Source organism: Apteryx rowi, unplaced genomic scaffold (genome assembly GCF_003343035.1).
Source record: "Apteryx rowi isolate R43461 unplaced genomic scaffold, aptRow1 scaffold_610, whole genome shotgun sequence".
Classification (NCBI taxonomy): Eukaryota; Metazoa; Chordata; class Aves; order Apterygiformes; family Apterygidae; genus Apteryx; species Apteryx rowi.
In genome coordinates, this window is record NW_020450884.1 from 148,327 (window position 1) to 166,850 (window position 18,524).

Genomic DNA, 18,524 nt, shown 5'->3' on the forward strand with positions numbered 1-18,524 from the left:
CTCACCTCCACCTGCAGCTCCACGATGTCATCCACGGACCAGGCCTCGTCGTCATTGTCATAATTGGGGACAGTGGTGAAGCTGCTGGTCCTCTGTTCGTGTGTGATCCCACACTCAGGGAGGTTTTCAGCCGACCGCGTGCTCCGGATGCGGTTCTCGGGGATGCGAGCCGGCACATTCGCTGTGTCGAAATTGTCACATTCAAGTACTTCAACGTAGATTAAATAGGGAGCCTGGGGGAAGGAAAACCAAGCATTACTGGGGCACAGGCTCTGCAAGGACTTAGTGGCTACAGGAGGCAGTGTGATGCTCTCAGGCCTTGCAGGGCATCCGTCAGCTGCTTGGTCCGTGCTCTGCCACCTTCTGCTTTGTGGAGTCTCCATCCTTTGAGATATTCAAAAGCCATCTGGACAGGGTCCTGGGTAACCTGTTGTGGGTGACCCTGCTTGAGCAAGGGCAGGGGTTGGAACAGATGATCTCCAGAGGTCCCTTCCAACCTCAACCATTCTGTGATATGCTATTGGGGGCAAGGCTGTGCTTGTCAGCAGATCTGGAAGAGCTACCAGGCCAGGGCTGAACCTCCCAGACACTTCTACAATACAAGTTTCAGGGGATCTTTACTCTCAAGGATATTTTTCTCTCCCTCTTAGTTACTGTGGATTCCCATCGCTCCCAGCTGGCAGCAGCAAACAATGCGGCCCTGCTTCACTCTCCGTGCACGTGGTAGCAGCCAGGCCACGACGACAGACCCAGTTCAGATGCCAGGAGCACACGTGCAATATATTTATTTAGCTAGGCATCTAGGGAGGGCAAACAGAACCTGGGCCGTGGCCAAAATCCACCTTTTGATACTCCTGGCCTCTGGCTCTTACCTTGTCCTTGGAGTTGAGCACAACCGCCTGTGTGTGTGGCACTCGCACCACATGATGGTCGAAGCCGGCCGTCGGCAGCCAGACACGTGCCGGGAGCTTGTGGTTGAGCAGCGACAGCTCTGAAATGAGCCGCTGAGTCTTCTGTTCTTTGGTGGGCAAAGTGGCCAGGCGCTTCCCGATGGCCATCAGTGATTTGATGAATTCTCTCTCCGGGGCAAGTCTGACTGGCTAAAAATTTGAAGGAAGGAGGGGAGGGGGGTGGGGGGGAAGAGAGCATTAAACAGGCGGCAGCTCGGTAAGACACCGGTACTTTTGCCATCAGGCTCCTCAGTCTGAAACCACCAGGACAAATTCCACTTAGAAAAAGAGCTTTTTCCCATCCCGCCCCCTTCCCGCACTCAGATGATGCTCCCGTGACCAGAGCCGCAGGCTCATCATCCAGAAACAGAAGGCTGAGCCGAAGCGCTTTTTTCCTCCTGCTGTGCTGGGCACAGATCCTCCTCCCCAGCACTCTCTTCTCCACATCCCCCCACTATACCCGAATCTCTTTTTGGCTGCTTTTCCAGCCCTGATAGAGCCCAGCGCACCTGCGAGGCCGCAGCCAGCAGAGGGAGCACGAATTGGCTTCTTCCCCAGCCTTGCACTATTTTTTTTTTTTTTTAACTGTACTCTCTCCCGCTTTCCCCAGGCAAAGCCTGGCTCATTCCTCAATCCGAGTGTTTTACAGAGATCAGATTGCAACTGTTGAAGCCCCTTTTAACCCACAGTCTGCAAGTGCAAGCCCCATATCCTGTGGGTTAAGCTGGGCTCTCTGCTGTGCTTTTCACAGTCAATCATCTTTTTAAATGGGAACAACAAACAATTGTGGGTTGATTTTTGCCGTTAAAGATGCGAAATTAAACTTGCAAAGTGCTCACTGTACAATCAATCATGCTCGAAACGCACATGCAAAAAGCAACGGAGCGTGCAAAAAAGGAAGCAAAGAAACACGTCGGGGAGCCATGAAAGGCCACGCAGCAAAATAAAAGAATGGTAAGAGGAGAAGGATCAGTCTAGCCAGTCCCTTCTGAGAAAGGGCAGGTGTGAATTCGTTTGGATCTGTAGTCCACATCAAAAATCCTTCTGAACGTGGGGGTAAGCACTGTCCTCTCCTGCAGAGCAGGCTGACCTGGCTCTGTCGGGCAGCACTGCTCTCCTTCCCATGCTAGTGAGTGTGGCAGAGGTGTCCTCAGGACCCAGAGAAGGATTTGCACAGCATCTAAGCCAGTGGTATCTGTTGCACCTACCAGGCAGAGGATGAATATTTAAAACCCTGCACCAGCTGATGTTACATCCTCCAGTGGGTTGGAGAGAGCCTGGTCCCACCAGGACCTCGGCTACAGCCAAGAGCAGACCAGAAACGCCAGCTCCTGCCCTTCAAAGCAGCAGTCTTCCTCTGCTGCCACCTGGTCCACCCCTGTGCCCCAGCAACCTGTGGCCTCCATGGCCTCCAGGATCACTTTGCACCATTGAGTTTATTGCAATCTCTGCAAAAAGCAGAAAGGTATTCCAAAGGCTGTTCTGCTCTTTCCAACACCTCCTCCTCTCCCACTGTTTTCAGTGGAAACACCAAAGGGTGCAATGTAGCCACTCCTCTAAGGCTTTTTGCTCCCTGGTAAAAGCTGGTTTGGGATGTATGTCACAGAAATAGCCATGATGTGCCACCTTGCTGCACACTGAGTTTTCCGTGTGCTGCCTGCCTCAACAGAATAACTTAATACAAGATGTGGTGGGAATTTGGGATTGTGCCCAATGGGAGAGGCAATAAATTCAAGGGGTCCATATGCAATTGCGGGCCAAGAGCAAAAATCCTCCTTTTTGGGTCAGACTTGTATTGATCCGTATATCACGAGCAGAAATCAATCCTCCTTCCATGACACACTTGGCATTTTGATCTCTTCTTCTCCAAAACTCTTTCTGAAGCATCGGCTTCCCTGCTTTACAGCGAGAGGAGGGACGCTGCCCAGGCACTGGTAGCTCCCTGCTCCATTCACATCCCATTTTGCACCTCTGCAGTTCACATCCCAGATGAAAGCTGTCAAGTTTCAGCTCCTCCAGCCAGAAATGCGCTGCTGAGAACCAGCCTTCCCATCCCGTGCGGCGCCAAATGCATCCTGCCAAGCTCGGCATGGCGACTTTGGAAAACGGCCTCAGCTCAACACAGGTCGCCTGGGACCAGAGTGATTGCAGGAAGTCTGGCCTCTAGGAGCTGCAGAAAGCCCATGACAGCAAACCCAGTTTTGCACTGGATCATTAACATCGGATGACTGAAGCTGAGAGAGGAGCAGAGGACAGGACACGTTCTTCCCTCATCCAACCACCCGAAGGACCATTTTATTACTCAGCGCCAATATAAACATTTACTTTCTACCATTTACTTTCTACTACAGCAAAACATTTAACCAGCAGGGCTTGAAAGAAAAAAAAATATCCACTCTTAAAAGCCTCTTAGGTAAGGCTTTTTATTTATGTTAAGACACACACTGTTGTTAAGCCAGGAATAACCACGAAGGGCTTTCTCCCAGTGCCGATTCCAGAGGTGGGAATCAAACCGCTTCCTGGGATCGGGCAGTGCCGCCATGGTGAAAACTCAGACCCAGTCTCAGCCACGGGTTGTGTGCAAGGAGCCAGAGGAGCGGGGTGATACAGGTTCTGGTCCAGAACTTTGAGCCAGCTGCTCTGCTTTGGCCGACGGCTTCAGAGCCTTTTGCCTGCACTAGATTTAAGCATCTTGAGAAACAAGGCTTTCAGTTGGGATGCATTTTTTTTTTTTTCCCTATGTCACCTACTTTTTATAACATCCTCCTCTCATGCCTGGCCATACCTTGCTTTCTCCACTGCAAAGCAATCCTCCATGCTTGTTGCCTGTCCTTCGAACGTCATGAGATGGTTGCGAGCCCACCGGAGTCATGGCTGACCCTGGCAGGCTGTCACAGGCCATGCTTTGGTCCTTTACTCCTGGGCAACCCCAGCTCTCCTCTACCCAGTTTCCCTGCTCAGACCGCATTGGGGGGGGGGGGGAACAACCACATTTGTCATTTCAGAACTTTGCTCAGCAAAATTTTGGCTGTACCCACCTTCCGCTGCCTGCATTCACTTGCTCCTACCCCGTTAGGGGAGCAGGACCTACCCGAAATGCTCAGAGCTGGAAACTCCCCAGAGGGGCAGAGCAGAGCTGGTGTCCTAGCCCCTTTGGCTAGCTGCCAACCAGTGGGATTTCAGCATCAGTGTCAATAATAATTACCAGGCGTGTTTATCAAGGCTGGGCAATTCAGCTCAGTGCAGGTGCCTGCCGCAGATTTATAAATTTGGCATAAATGCTTGCAAAGAGCCCGAGTTGCTGTAGTAACGATCTGCCACACTCAAGCACTGGATAAATAACCAGGGTTAGCAAAGCCTAGAAGAAAAGCTCTCCTGCTACCACCCAGACCCTGGAGTATGGAGATAGGGGTGAGGCTGAGCGGGCGGCAAGGTCGAGGTGTCACCAACCCAAACTCGTAAAGTGGAGCAAACGATGTGATGGCAACAACAGCCGCTGTAGACAGAGCTGCAAGAAGGCTCCTGCTGTCCCCTCAGATCAAGGAGCCTGCCCACATTTTGCAAACACGAAGCCCCAGAAAACCACTGGAGGGAGGGATGTCGCTGTTTGCCTTTCGATGAGACTATGTTGAACGGGGGGGGAAAAAAAAAGGAAAAAAAAAAAAAAAAGCAACTTACCTAAAGTCAGGGAGCAAATCAGGAATCCAGCCCAGGCGTCCAACCTCCCACCCCCTGCTCTAACTGCTAGCACGCACTGGCTCTTGAGAAGAGCACCTTACCGTCCTTGGCATCTCTTAAAAACAGTGGAATTGGAGATTAAAAAAAGAGCCTACGTCAGAGTGGACTTAGGGGGAAAAGCCTCATGTTCTGTGTAGATAAATATATACAGGTACACACACGTGTATACACACACACACACACACACACACACACACACACGACTACAGAGTCAAAGTTTCTGTCTGCATCTTGCTCTTACCAAGCCATGGGCAAAAGGTGTTAAAATTTTGGTATTAAACTGAGGACACAAAAGGACTGCAGAGGGATGAGAGAGTTGGGTATATATATATTAAATATCTTTTAAAAAATGCTGGGGTTCACCATCAGACAAACCCTTTCACAGAGGACGTGGGACACGCAAGGGACTGCAGTAAATTCCCAGCCTCGCTGCCTGGGGTGAATGGTTTTGATCATGGACTACATATGCAACATGTGGAAGCCCATAGGAAATCCAAAACCGAGAACACACATGTGCACACAGAGGTAGGAAAAATGACACAAATGAGAAAGACGCTATTGATTAAAAGCAGAAAAAAAGTTCATTTCAAAAGAAAAATGCTCTAATAGGCAAACATTGTTTTTTTGATTGAAAGAATCAGCTTGACAGACAGAGGAAAAAAAAAGATTGGTGGAAAAAGCAAAATAAATCCCATTTGGCAGAGAACTTTTAAGTCAAAATTAAAGGAAACAGCATTTCCTCTTTCATCCGCTACTGACACGACACAAAGGTCAGGGAATTCTCAAACAAAATGCAGCAGCAGCAGCCAAGGGACTCCCCGCCTCTGCATTTGGGTTTTCAATACGAGGATTTCTCTCTCCCTAGCTGGCTTTTATGGATGAGGTCAAACCCTCAGTCCATTTTGGGGGTTTCATGGTTTATTTTAGCCACATCAGCCCAAGGAAAATCCATGAACGTTCGGGTCAAACCCAGCAGCTCTTTGCAGAGCCGCTGCCTCTGCGCGGGGCAGAGCGAGCCAGAGCTCAGGGAATGCAACCGGGGTGCATGCAACGGGTGCAAAACGCTGGCAGGGAGGCTTGCTTTTGGGAAAGCAGGTTCAAGCAATGCAAAAAAAAAAAAAAAAAAAAAGTCGTACATTATGGGGGACGGCTTCATGTCAGAGCTGCTCGTGGGGCATTGCCAGGTGCCGGGAGTTTAGTAGTTGAGGGCACAGAGGAAATGCTGCTGTAACAGGGAAGGCAGGCAGCCCAGGCGCTAGCACGAAACGGGCCACTTACGGAACAGAACGATTTCTCGAGACTTTCCGTACTCGAGGAGAGCTCCTGGGAAAGGGATGAAAGGGTTTTTGTTGGTGCTTTGCATGTGTTGCTTTTTGTTTTTTTTTTTTATTTATTTATTTATTATTAAAGGAGAGGAAGGGGGCGGGAGGAGGAGGCAATAGTTTAAGGCTCCAGGTTCATAATGACCGCTTTGGATTTTTTCCACAGCAATTTTGCTACCTTCTCCTCTTCGACGGGAAGCGGCACATCCTGCAATCTCAGCTTACCACACAGGCGCGGGATGCTTCCACAAAGTGACTGGGATTTCCCGGATCCAATGGATCTCTCCATCCCGAGACAACTCCTCGGAGCTACCGAACACCCAGCAGGTTCCCGGGCCCAGAAGGCTCACAGCAGATCAGTATTTGCTATTATTAAATATTCAGAAAGCAACATTTTTTCCTCATTTCCAGCCCTTAAAGCATTTTTCTAGCCCCAGAATTGTAACTAAAGTTATGGTTCACCTCAGCTGACTCTTTAGCCCAAACAAGCTGTTGCTATTTAGCTGCAGAAGTGACGGGAGCTGCTGATGGGGACAGGGACTCTCATGCTGGGCTCTGCTGTGGTTACAGCTCGTTCTCCCTGCCCCAAGACCATGCTCAAAAACACTTATTTTTCTCCTATGGACCCAATTTAGCCAGTCTTTTCCCTGGATAAAATTCCCCTCCAAAGGCAACTTTCCTAAAAACTAAAAAAAACCCTAATGATTCAACTATTTCCATAATCAAGGTGATGAGATGGAATTTGAACCAGCAGGCAAGTATTTTGTAGAAGTGGTTTTGCTCTACAATCCAGCAAACCCTCTTTTTTTACCAATACGGCACAAGCACAGACCATTCACCGTTGCGACTTCCCACACAACATTCAGCGAAGGCCAAAGAGCAACCTCGGCCTTTTTGAAACGTCTCACTTAAAACCCCTAAATCCATTATTTTCATGCAAAAAGAGATGATAATGGAGCTTCACACCCTGGAGACCTGTGTGTAATTGGTTTTATAATTCATTTCCCAAAAAGAAACAAACAGGGCTGTTTTTAGCATGTTAATTACAGGGATATGCTAATTCCACCAGGCTTAAGCTTACTATAGGAAATAACAGCATTTAAATTAATAGCTTCCATGTGACCACATAAAAACCCTAACAGTACTGAGACCTAGCCCAGCTCATCGAGAAAGAAATATTTGCTTGCAAACTGAGTGCAAAATAAGCAAACTACATAGGTATGAATATTAATAAGGGATTTTCTCATATACGGGCATATATTGAGGAGCAGCAACCAACCAACCAGCCACACTGCCAAAGCCAGATTTTCTGTTCCTGACTCAAATGAAGAGCTTGCCCCCTTTTATCGAGTGTTTTTCCCAGCCTCGGATTCCCCGGGAGAATCAGAGTCCTGCATTGCGACTTAAGAGCTATTCCGGCGCCTTAAATTTGGCACGATGGTTTCACCGCAGGACGAATAAGCAGTTGCTCTGGGAAGGAGAAAAACTTTTTTGTTTTTTCTCCTGGAACAAAGAACCACTGGACAAACTGGAAGGGAAGCAGCGCGGAAACATTTCGGTGCTGCACTTCGGCTTTAGCGTGGAGCCAAAACCTCACTCTTCGGGGTTAAAACTTGCACTGAGTAAGAACTGATACTCTCCAATCGCTGCCATAAAAAGTTGGCAGGTTTAAAATGAAGCACTCTCCTTTTTGGAGAGCTCGATGGGGACACAAGTGGCATCCGCTTCCATCGGCTTTCTCCGCTCGGATCAATCTTATTCTTAGATCAAGAGATTTCACTGAGGTAGTTTCTCCTGTTTTGTTTTAAATGGATTTTTCCTAGACTCAGGCAGCAGGTAAAAGCCGGAGACTTCAGTCAAACTGCGACTGCTGGTATAATAATTTAACAGATATTCACATTTAAAGAGAGAGTCCCGCCACAAAGCAAGAAGTATTTTATACAGAAGCTCTTTATATTGAATTTGTCTGGCAATGAGTAGCAAAACTACCCTGCTGTCTACTGAAAAATGCTTTAATTAACCACCTATAATCAGAAGATGAGGGAATTAGGCTGTAAGATGGTAGAATTTAAGAATTCAAAAATTAAGCAGAAAAGCTTTTAAAAATACCATTTTGCCACAATTCACTCTTAAGCAGAAAAGACTCTCCACCTCAGAAATACACCCACTAGACATTTTAGCCAAAGTGCTGAGTCCTTTCTCAATTCCCATTAAAATAAGCAAGATTTTAGAAGTTCATCATCTCACAGCATTCTTATTTCCTTTGCTGCAGAGCAAATCTATCAGCATTATTATCCAGCATTATTATTAAATTATCCATTTGAAAGTCAGCAGCAACTGAACTACGCAATGCCTGGAATTATACATTAATGAGATTTTCCTCTGCACTAAGCAGCGAGAACAGGCTGGAAAATAAATCACTGCCTGTTCGGGGGTCAGGACGATAAAACATGTTCCTTCCACGTCCCAGGGATAACTTTTTTTGCTGAGGTTAACACTAGACTCTTCCTAGTCAGACAATAAGTCGGCTCCAGTGATCGTGACTCGGGACAGACCTGGAGCCCAGATGAGTCAACGAGAGGCTGGAAATTACCCCTGAGCCGAGTTGCTGTCAACAGGATGCGGCGAATTTTTGGGAGATGAAAGGCGACGTTTGGCTAGCTCCTCTCCGATATTAAACAGCAAGTATCGTTTTAATTTTTTTAAACAGATATAAACCAAAGCAAATACACTAATTACAGGCCCAGGCAGCTGGTTAATTACTGTGGAGTTTTAGGAAGCACTGACTAAAAGCCCAAGGCACCACTTGAAAGATCCAGACTCAAATTCCATGTCCCTTTCCCAACACTGGCAGCAGCTGGGAGCATATCTGAACACTTCAAAGCATCCCGTCCAGAGGAAGGTACGCTCGAAAACAGAGCATATTGCACTAAAGCTATGTTAGTTTGCAATGATTAAGGGCAGAGTTTCCAAATTCCTCCCAGATTTAGAAACCAAGCTCCCAATTTTAATTATGCATTTGATCCCCCCAACTTTCAAGGTCACATACAAACAGGTTCCCGCACTGGCTCGGCACAGGAGCACGGATGAGAACTAGCCTCCTTCACTGCGTACAATCTTGTTCTTAAGGACTTAGATCCCACCAGAAACCTCTAAAAAGTGTCTTACAAACCTTTTCTAAGAACTCCAGCTCTGCAAATCTCAGCCTTTGAGTACAAGCTGAACACACCTCTCCACATAGGAATTGTGCGGCTCAGCAAAATACACTGTTTAACCAAAGCCCTTTGGTAAATTTAAGAGGTGTCGCTATATTTACACTTTCAAGTTAGGAGGCAAATGACGTGGTAATGATCCAATCATCAGATTTCCCTCAGCTCGTGAACTCTCATGAGCCTAACCTTGCCTTTGAATTTAGCCTCCCGAGATGTAAAAGAGCCCAGCTGGCTGCAATGGTGCCTCCAGGAGTCTGTAGGAAATCTGGCATCTAGGACTTTCAGAAATATAAACCCCGATTTAGTTTGTCCAATGTTCAGATTCCATCCTAACGAACAAGAGGTGGTCTTTTTTGATGGACCTTGTCAATGCAGGAGAGCTCTCATCAGCTATATCAGCTTAATATCCTCAATAATCAACTGTTTCTGTTCCACATGCAGCGTGTCCCACGAAAGAAAGGGTTTATTTGCATTTGTGTGTGGTTGTGGGGTCTCAAATATATTCCCAAATTGCAAAATACACTGAAAAAACACCTGTTAGGCTAGAACAGAAATGGCTGCACATGGTGCAACACATGCAACAACCTCCCCACAGAGAGAAAGTCTGAATTGGAAAAGGCAACTCCGGCAATCTCACCAAAAAAAGGCTTGCCCAGAGTGACAGGAGAAAGGAAGATCAGCCACCTCTAAACCCCATCCAGTTAGAAATCTGGACCACAGCAGTCATTGAACACAATGCTCACAGAGGATCTGACTCACTGGATTTCTTTATGATCAGCCAGGAAGGTGAATAAGCAGCACAGGCATGAAGGACAATTCAATGCACTGTTCATCTAGGAAAGCAGGTAAGATGACACTCATTTGTAGGAAAGAGCAAACTCACGTCCTACACATCAGACAGCCTAATTAGGCCAGCCTGAACTATCATTTCACGTGGGCAGGATTCAAGAAAGCAGGGGTTTCTTGCTGTTGTATTTCAGCTTTCCAGGCGCATCCACATCTTGATCATGAGCTTTGATTTTTCTGAAGACACATTACAATGTTGGCAATTTTTAAGTTGTATCAGGCAGCTTCCAGCTTACATTAAGTGTATGAGCACATAAAACACTAAAAGCTACTTGTACCAATATAGACTCTGATCTTCAGAAAGGGAAATGCCAGCTCTATAGAAGTCTTTGGCCATGGAGACACCAGATCTTACTGACAGCCACTTGAAGGTGTTTCTGAACCCTTTGCATCAAAGACAACAGGAATTCCCATCTCAAGGAGTGTGGAGAGCATGCAGACAAGATACAGAGGGTACAAACACACACACAAGCAGACTAGCTGCTCAGTTTGACATCTGTCATGCCAACACCAAGGATTTTATGAAAATAACTATCACGGACAGAAGCAAGTAGACAGACAACTGGGATAGCAGTAAACCTAATGGGAGAGAGAATTCAGGAGAGGCTTGGAGAAGAAGAGGATCTCCTCGGAGGGCCAAGAGGAGCTCTCTCTCCAGCCCAAAAATCACTATGACGCAGAAACAGTCACATGTAGGAGAGGCTACGATGGCATGTTGCCAGAGTACAGCGAATGAGTGTGTAGGTGGCAGTCATAAAACGTGATGCCAGCTTTACCTGATTTCTCCACAGCAATCATATATCGCTATCATACCCCAAAGGTTACCAGCTACCAGCTTTTGCTGGCTTTCTCGTCTGCTGTCACAGGTAAGCATCATGCACAACTGTTAAAGACCAGGGATGCGCTGCATGATATTGCCTGGAGGAGGAAGGCAGAGTGCACTCACGCTTGCACTGATGCAACCCACATTTGCACCATCGTGCAGAAAATGAGTCACTGCTGACTAAAGGGAGGGATATCTACCTGACAGGGCAAGCCAAGTTCCTCAACGGTTCAGCTCTTAGTCTGGTATTAACTAAGCCACTGACTGAACATGCAAGTAGGGCGAGCAGGTTATTTGAGCTGTGACAGATACCGGCAACTCTGCTGCCTTTCCAGAACAAGAGGTTAAAAGGCCAAGGTTTCAGCCCAAGTTGACACGATGGCTGCAAGCTCCGCAGCCTGGAGAAGTTTTGGACACAGGAATGAGGACATGAGGAGGTGGTTATCTCTAGAGATTGGCGGTAGCGGCAGCTGGTGCCGTGTGACATGTCTAATGCAGCAAATGTTATCTAACATGACACATGCCACCATCATGTTTAGCAAGGTGGAAGCAACTGTAGACTGGTGGTCAAAAGGCAAGAGGGGAAAGGAAGTTTGGCCAATGATCTTGGATCGTGTTTGTGGCATGAGTGACACAAAACCTGCTCAGCCTAAGAGTCGGGATCTAGCAAACAGGAATAATGAACTGAGAGGGGAAATTAAGTGCATCTTTTTTTACAAAGTGTCTAACCCTCTGGCACAATCTCAGCAATTCTGGACACATTCAGATTGTGTTCCTCCTCACCTGCCCTCACTTTCAGCAATGTTATTTCATGGACATGGCCAACTTCGGTCCTTCCACTTCCAAAGGACTGAAAGCTATAGGAGCATGTAAATTTGGGGCAGTTTGGCCTAAACTCTTTGGCCAGCAAAAAATGAGGCCAAACCCAAGTCAGCTGCACTGTCCTCCAAGTGCATTCGATAGGGTCAGGGTCATCACAACCTGGACACAACAGGGCAGCACACGGGGACTGGCACTGACCCCAGCTGCCCATCAGGGAGGGATGAACTCAGCCATTCATCTACACCCCAGCTTGGCAACCCAAAGACAGACATGTTTTGGGCTCTCTATTTGATATCTGATGATCTCCCCCAGACTAGAGCAAGGCCAGGCGAAGAGGAGGTAATTTTATGGCAGTCAGCCAGAAAACTGTAATAGTGAACATATAATAGCTGTTCTGTGAGAAGTAGCAGCAAGGTTTGGTTTCCTCCAGATGTGTCCTACATCCCCACAACCTTCCTCCCAGAAGAGGAGGAAGGAGGACCTCCATGTCCTCTGTCCACCTCACGCAGCCCCTTGAGGGCTGCAACATCAGGCACCAGGCTGCTTCGGCGCCAGGCATGCGGTGGTGGGTCAGCCAGCATGGGCTAAACAAATCTCCTCTTTCCATACAGCTGCCAGTTTTCCGAAAGTTGGCAGAAATGCGGTGCGTTTCGGGCCCCTTCCTCTCTGCAGTGTTTGGTCAACACTTCCTCCTGGGGTGGAGGAGACACAGATCACACGAGACTCATTTTCATAGAAAAGCAGGCTAGAAGGAGCGGGAAAACGAACACATTCAAAGTGTGCCAAAAACACAACTCCTCTCCTTCACAAACTCAACATATGAAGGAGCTGTTTGCCAGCTGCTGGCGAGTTTCCAGATTTGTCACCAGGCAACAAGAAGCTTTGAACATTTAATACTCTCTCAGCCAAATCTGAAGTGCAAAGCGTATTTATGGTCACTTGTGGCCTTCGACTGCTCGCTCCTGGTTACTGAACTCTCTGCTCCGCACTTGGGACAAGCCTTCTAAGCAGTTATGTTCTCTGCTTATCTTCTTGAGGATCTGCTTTAGGTTTTTACGGCTAAAATTCTTGGTCCTTCTTAAGATTTAAGGCTGTTCAGCACAAGTTTTCACCCGGTAAACACATACCATCGTATTGATAAAAATAACTTCGTAAAGTGTCTGAAAGCGAGCTCGGCATGCCTTGCCTCATATCAACACTTTTGCTTCTGCAAATGCTTCACAGAAGGACTTTCGCACCTATTATAAAACCAGCGCAGTATCCAAAAGATGAACATTTTTGAATACTATGGATTGCCATGTGGATACTACAGATTGCACTTGACATCTCAAAAGAAAAAAACAAAAACCTACACCAAAATGAAGGGAGCTCTTCAGAGGAGCAACCGCTCTGCGACGGTGTTTGCATTATGGGGGGATTTAAAAGCTTCAGCCAAAAGACACGAGTCCAGGATGCCCAAGAGACTCAGACCACCAGACTTTTCAGCTTCGGCTGCCAAACTTGTGCCTGTTGTCACTGTGCCCATGTGGACACTGAGGCAGTCGGATGAACATCCTACCCAAAGTCGAGCAGGTGATGCAGAAAAGATGCTCCAAGCTCTGCCCCATCTGTCGGACTGCAGCACATCTGGCAGCGCTGCGTTCACTGCAACCAGCCGCTGTGGGATAGACCGTTCTCCAGAAGGTGAATCGCTGGGAAATGCACTGCTCTTATCATTACTGTAGGAGAAAAGTGGGGAAACAAGTCCCACCAGAAAGAAAAAAAGAAAAGAAAAAAAAAGAAAAAGAAAAAAAGCACTTCTGCCAGCATCACTAAAGGTGCAATTACAGAGGTAAAAGGCCACACGCCTCCACACCCTGACTGGTAAAGGCAGGGCCCCAAAGAGGTTTTAATATGCAAAAGTCCAAGGCAGCTCATGCTGGGCAGGAGTGAGGGAAAGGCTTTCAACCTCTAAAAAAAGCAGTTTTCACATTCAGAAATCATGTGCAAGTACATGCTGACGTATGAATTTGTGCAGAAACGCAGATGTAAACAGATCTGCATATAAACCCTTGCTGCCATTTCTCAAAATATTGCTGATGCGGCTGTGAAAAAAAAAAAAGAAAAAAAAAAGAAAAAAAAAAAGCAGCGTTCTCACCCCCACACCGTGGGCAGCACTCGAATCGCTTGAGAGCTTCACTCTTCCTCCACCATCACCAGAGCCAAAATGGCCTGAAGCAGTTAACAGCGAGAGGCTGGTGCTTAAGGAGCTGCTGTTTCCAGCGCTCCCTCCCAGCAGCCAGCCTAGATTCCCAACCCATTATTCAATTAGCAGCTTTCTAATTAAACTTTTTTCCTGGACTAGTTGAACCAGTTTGGCCAAACGTTGCTGTTCACATGCGCGTAGTGACGCAAGTCTGTCCGACTCACGGTGCTGTCAGCTCGGTTCAGAGCAGGCGCTTGCAGGCTCTGGGTTCAGGCTAGAGCCTAAAGAAAAGCATTTCCATTTAGCATAGCTGGTTTGAATTCACTTGTTTTAAACTGTACATTGTTTTAAACCCTAAAAAATTAATAAAAACAGATTCATCCAGGCGCAGGATTTTCACGATAAATTTTGGCACACCTGCCCTAATGTTAAAATTATTTAAAGACAAGGATTTGCAACATGAAAGCCCTGGACTTTTCCCGCGGAGGGCACTATGAGCACCACACCCTGCCATGCTGGCAGGAAGGCTGGGGTCAAATCGTGGGGCCCTGGCACAGCTCGTGGGGGTGATAAAGGCTGGAGTATCAGCAAACAGCGCAAACTTTGGGATTGCAAAGCCTGCCAGACAGGAAAAATCAGGATTGGCAGGGCTGGAATAGCTCACAACCAGCTTCAGCTTTTACTCTGAGGGGAGTAATCTTTGGAAAGTGTTTCTAAAAAGCATCTCTTAGCTTTTCTTACAGCACCGTTGCAGCAGAATTCATGCCCAAAAATGCAAATACAGCCAGCCCTCACTTGGCTCAAGGAACGCAGACTGCCAGGGAGGGATCCCTCTCTTGCTGGCTGAGCAGGGCTGCAGCCCTGACATGTCACAAGAGCAGGCTGAGAACAGGGAACGGGTTAGTGGTTAATGCTCCGCTGCCACCGACACTGCTCAGAGCTGACCTAGAGGAGGAACCACTGTAAACGCATTTGCATGTTGCAAAGGAAGCACATATCGTTTGTGCAACAAATCTGGCATGGACACCGGGGAGAACCCTCTGCAACTTTACAGTAAATCCTGCTTGGCGTATGGAGATTTGATGAAAAAAAAGTAACACAGGAAGACTTGGGTTTTGTAAACCCAGTCAGAAATGAAGGTGATCAGATAACAAGACTGCTTTCTCTGCTCCAAGCGCAACTCTCCTTCGCTCTCTGCCTCCAGGGTCAGCAGGAGACGTGGCTTGGCTGAGCTGCAAGAAAGAAAGGGTTTTATCCAAATTTAAGCAGCTGCCCTGAGGCAGATGGGTTTCTGCTTCCAGGAGGCGAGTGCTGCCTGCGGCTGGGCCAGAAAACCTCAGGAGCAGGACACGACTTCCCACGCACAGCCAAAGGCTGCCCCGCCAGCTGCTCCTCACCGAAACCTCACGGCGAAGGTGGCAGGAAAATGGCCTCTGAAAAACAGGAACTTCACTGCTGCCCGTGGCTTTATACAGCTGAGGACAAGAAAATGGGTTTGTCAGCCATCAGCAAGCAAAGCAATGCTAAAGAAACCAGCACCTTGTACTACCAGCGATGCATTTAGTGTATCAAAAGCATTTGCTCATCCCTGACAAATCCCATTTTGTGCACGTGCATAAGCCACTAACATGCCCCAAAAGCCAGTACGTAACAATGTTATTACTGGCATGACAGAAACCACAAACGGGACTGACTCGCGCTGTGCTGTAGGAGGGGAGCCTGTCCTGGAGGCTCACAATTCATATAGCCCAGGCACAAAAGAGAAGCAACAGAGGAGAAGGCGGATAAAGCAGCACTTCTCCGCTGGTTTCTAACAGCTTGGCTTCAAGCATCAGGTTACAGCAAGTTATCTCGTATCTAGGTCTCGGGTTTTCAGGTGGAAAATTCAACGGGGAGCAGCCTCAGCCCATTTAAAGACAAAAGCTACATTAAACGCATCAGGGAGGTGGACACACCTGGACTCCACAGCAGGGACGGCAATAAAATACTACCCTAGCAACAACCAACCAAGAGGGGAAGAAATGCTAAATCCATCTCTCAAGCCGGAGAGATGCAAGACGACACCAGCCAAAAAGTTCCTCTCTTGCTTTGTATGCCTTTGGGCCAACTGAAAGGTAACAAATGCAAAATAAATTCACAACATTAGAACCATATCATGATATTATGTTACAGGCACATAACCTGACGAGGATTCAAAGCCCATGCTGCCACCTGCACTTGCAATAAAACCCCTCCTGCCTGTGATTACCGTGGTTATGCATCATGAAGTGACAACCGGAACATAAAGAACTCAACAGAAAGAATTATACATTTGAAACAAAACGCCACATTCACAGGTAACTGCGGGGAAAAGGACAAATTCAATCCTGGAGCAACTCCTGGCTTTGCAGGAACCGCCTGTGCTCATGCTGAACGCTTTCGGACAGAGTCTCTGCTGGATCACCTTCAATTGGTCCATCAGAAAATAACACTCTGACTGTATAATATATTTAGAGGCAAACCTAAAGCAAACAGCTCTACAAGGTGTGGTCACAACAGCAACGAGCTGTGAAGGTGCCGCAGCAACGGATTACTCTAATGCTCGTAACCTCCCACGTTAGCACTGGGATGTCTCGCAAGGGTCCGTCCGACCCAGCAACGCCAGATGCAAGGCAAGTCGGATTGAAAGGCAGCAAGCGTTATCGAAAAAGCTGGAAAAAGCCTCTCTTCTCCTGGACAATGAGATAACATGGGACAGGAGGGGGCCAGAGGGAGACGAGTGCCCCAGGGAGGAAGGAGAAAACACAGCCACAAGCCCATCGGAGGAGTAGGATAGATGAATTATAAACCAACTCCCTAGTCAGTGGGGAGGAGAGCAGATCACATAAAGATACTGCAGCATTAATTTGGGAGTGGGAAGACAAACAGGAAAAGCTTTAGAGACAGACAGAAACTGAAGTATTATTGCTGCAACAGAAAAAAAAAAAACAAAAAAAAAACAAACCGCTGAGTTTCCCCACCATAAAAAGAGGCAGTTGCACTCATATCCGTGATCTCTGCCTAGAACTGTATTTGTTCAGAGCAGAGCACAGCACATCCAGGGACGCCTTCCTTCCTTACCCATCACCTTTGCAGCAACTGCTGGCCGGCACTGCAAATCCCCCAGCGGCAGCCTGCCTGGCGACTGATTGGATTGTGTTAATATACCATGCTCTAAAAGGAATGCAGATTTATTTATTTATTTTTAATAGTATTAATACCTGCTTTGGGTCTGACTCACCTAATCCAGGCACTGAAGGTATTGGAGGCCCTTCCATTAAAGCACAGAGAGAGACACCTTTGTGTTTCAGATCCATCCCCAAATGCAAGATTGCTAGCCTGACACTTCTGGCTGCAGCTCTTCTGGACAGTTTCCTCATTTTCTTTTGCTTTTAAACAGCCTCCAGTCATAGATTAGAAATATTTGCCTTCTCTGCAAGACCTGGTACTCTTTTCCATCCTAAGATCCTTTCCTCTTTCTGGACTGTCACCCCAGGCCTAGCTTATTTGAATTCTGAATTGATCTGCAGCAGAATATGAATTATCTATGTTCATAAAACAGGTCCAGGTTTTCAGTGCCACTGAAATGTTGCATTAGCAATACAGGACAGCTGAAGAAATTTAATATTTTACCCTTGACTTGGTTGCATGTGGCATTTTTTACAGACTGGAAAGAAAGAGAGAAGTATAGCTGAATACTCAACAAATTAGCAGGCTGAGGCCAATGCAATGCAAGGCCAGACATTTCAGACAGTGCTTGACCAGGAGATTCAGGCATTGCAGCCTGCCTTAATCCAGACGAACGACCTCTTGGTTTTACATTCAAGCTTTGCAGTTTTTACAAAGCGAGAAATGGACGTTTCTCTGGAGGCACAACAAAAACCAAAGTCGGAGGCTGAATGCGAGCAGCTAGGGGGACAGCTGGGATTCACCAGCCCTGTCGTCCATCCGCATGACCGCTGCTTCGCTGGGCGCTTGCTCTCGGCCAGAAAAAAACCTCCTTGAGAAAAGCAGCAAATTATTACTGAAGTCTCGGAGGCCAATTTGTTTCTCTAAATGATCTCTTACGCTGCTTTTCACTTTGAGGAACCTCCAAGGCACATCCTCAGCCTTTCTCATCAGCTCTCGGTATCAAGAAGTTGATTATTTTGTTCCGAGCATACAGTGCCTTGTGCGGTGGGGTCTCGACCTGCAGCCGGATGGCGCACACACTGGCGACAGAAATACAGTGGCAGAAAGAGAATGAAAACTCCCAGGTGAGCAGTGGGGACTGCCCTTCGGTTATTGCTCCAAAATCTTTAGGTTGCGGGGAGCAAGCTAAGGGCTGTTCCCAGTACAACGTATGTTGGCTATTGCCTGCTTTCCTGGAAGAAAGGAAAAGTAAATTGGAGCTGAAAGCAGCCCTGAGTTTGCCGGAATTGATGCTGAGGGCTGGACAGGTTCTGCATGGTCCCATAATAAGTTTTTAGGATGGGAAGGGAATTCACAGTTAGCTCCAGCGCTACCCAAGCACAGATTTACTTGTCCAGCTCCTTTTCCTGCACGTTGAGAGCCAAACTGGCAACCAGCTGGCTGGCTCCAAGGAAGGTGCTTTTGCAGAGGGGATTG

General features: G+C 47.4%; 1 protein-coding gene across 4 annotated transcripts in view; it reads right to left on the reverse strand.

Annotated features, from left to right (window-relative positions):
- PI4KB (phosphatidylinositol 4-kinase beta) overlaps positions 1-18,524 on the reverse strand; it is a 34,746-nt gene that overhangs the window by 4,296 nt on the left and 11,926 nt on the right. For 2 of the 4 annotated variants that reach the window (XM_026083647.1, XM_026083648.1), the window contains 3 exons: positions 5,967-6,011; positions 873-1,100; positions 6-233 (listed from right to left, as the gene is read on the reverse strand). In XM_026083647.1, the coding sequence (XP_025939432.1) occupies positions 6-233; positions 873-1,100; positions 5,967-6,011 (501 nt within the window). Of the gene's footprint in view, positions 1-5; positions 234-872; positions 1,101-5,966; positions 6,012-6,235; positions 6,260-18,524 lie in introns of those variants that run through there. The other 2 variants (XM_026083650.1, XM_026083649.1) reach the window with 2 other exon arrangements.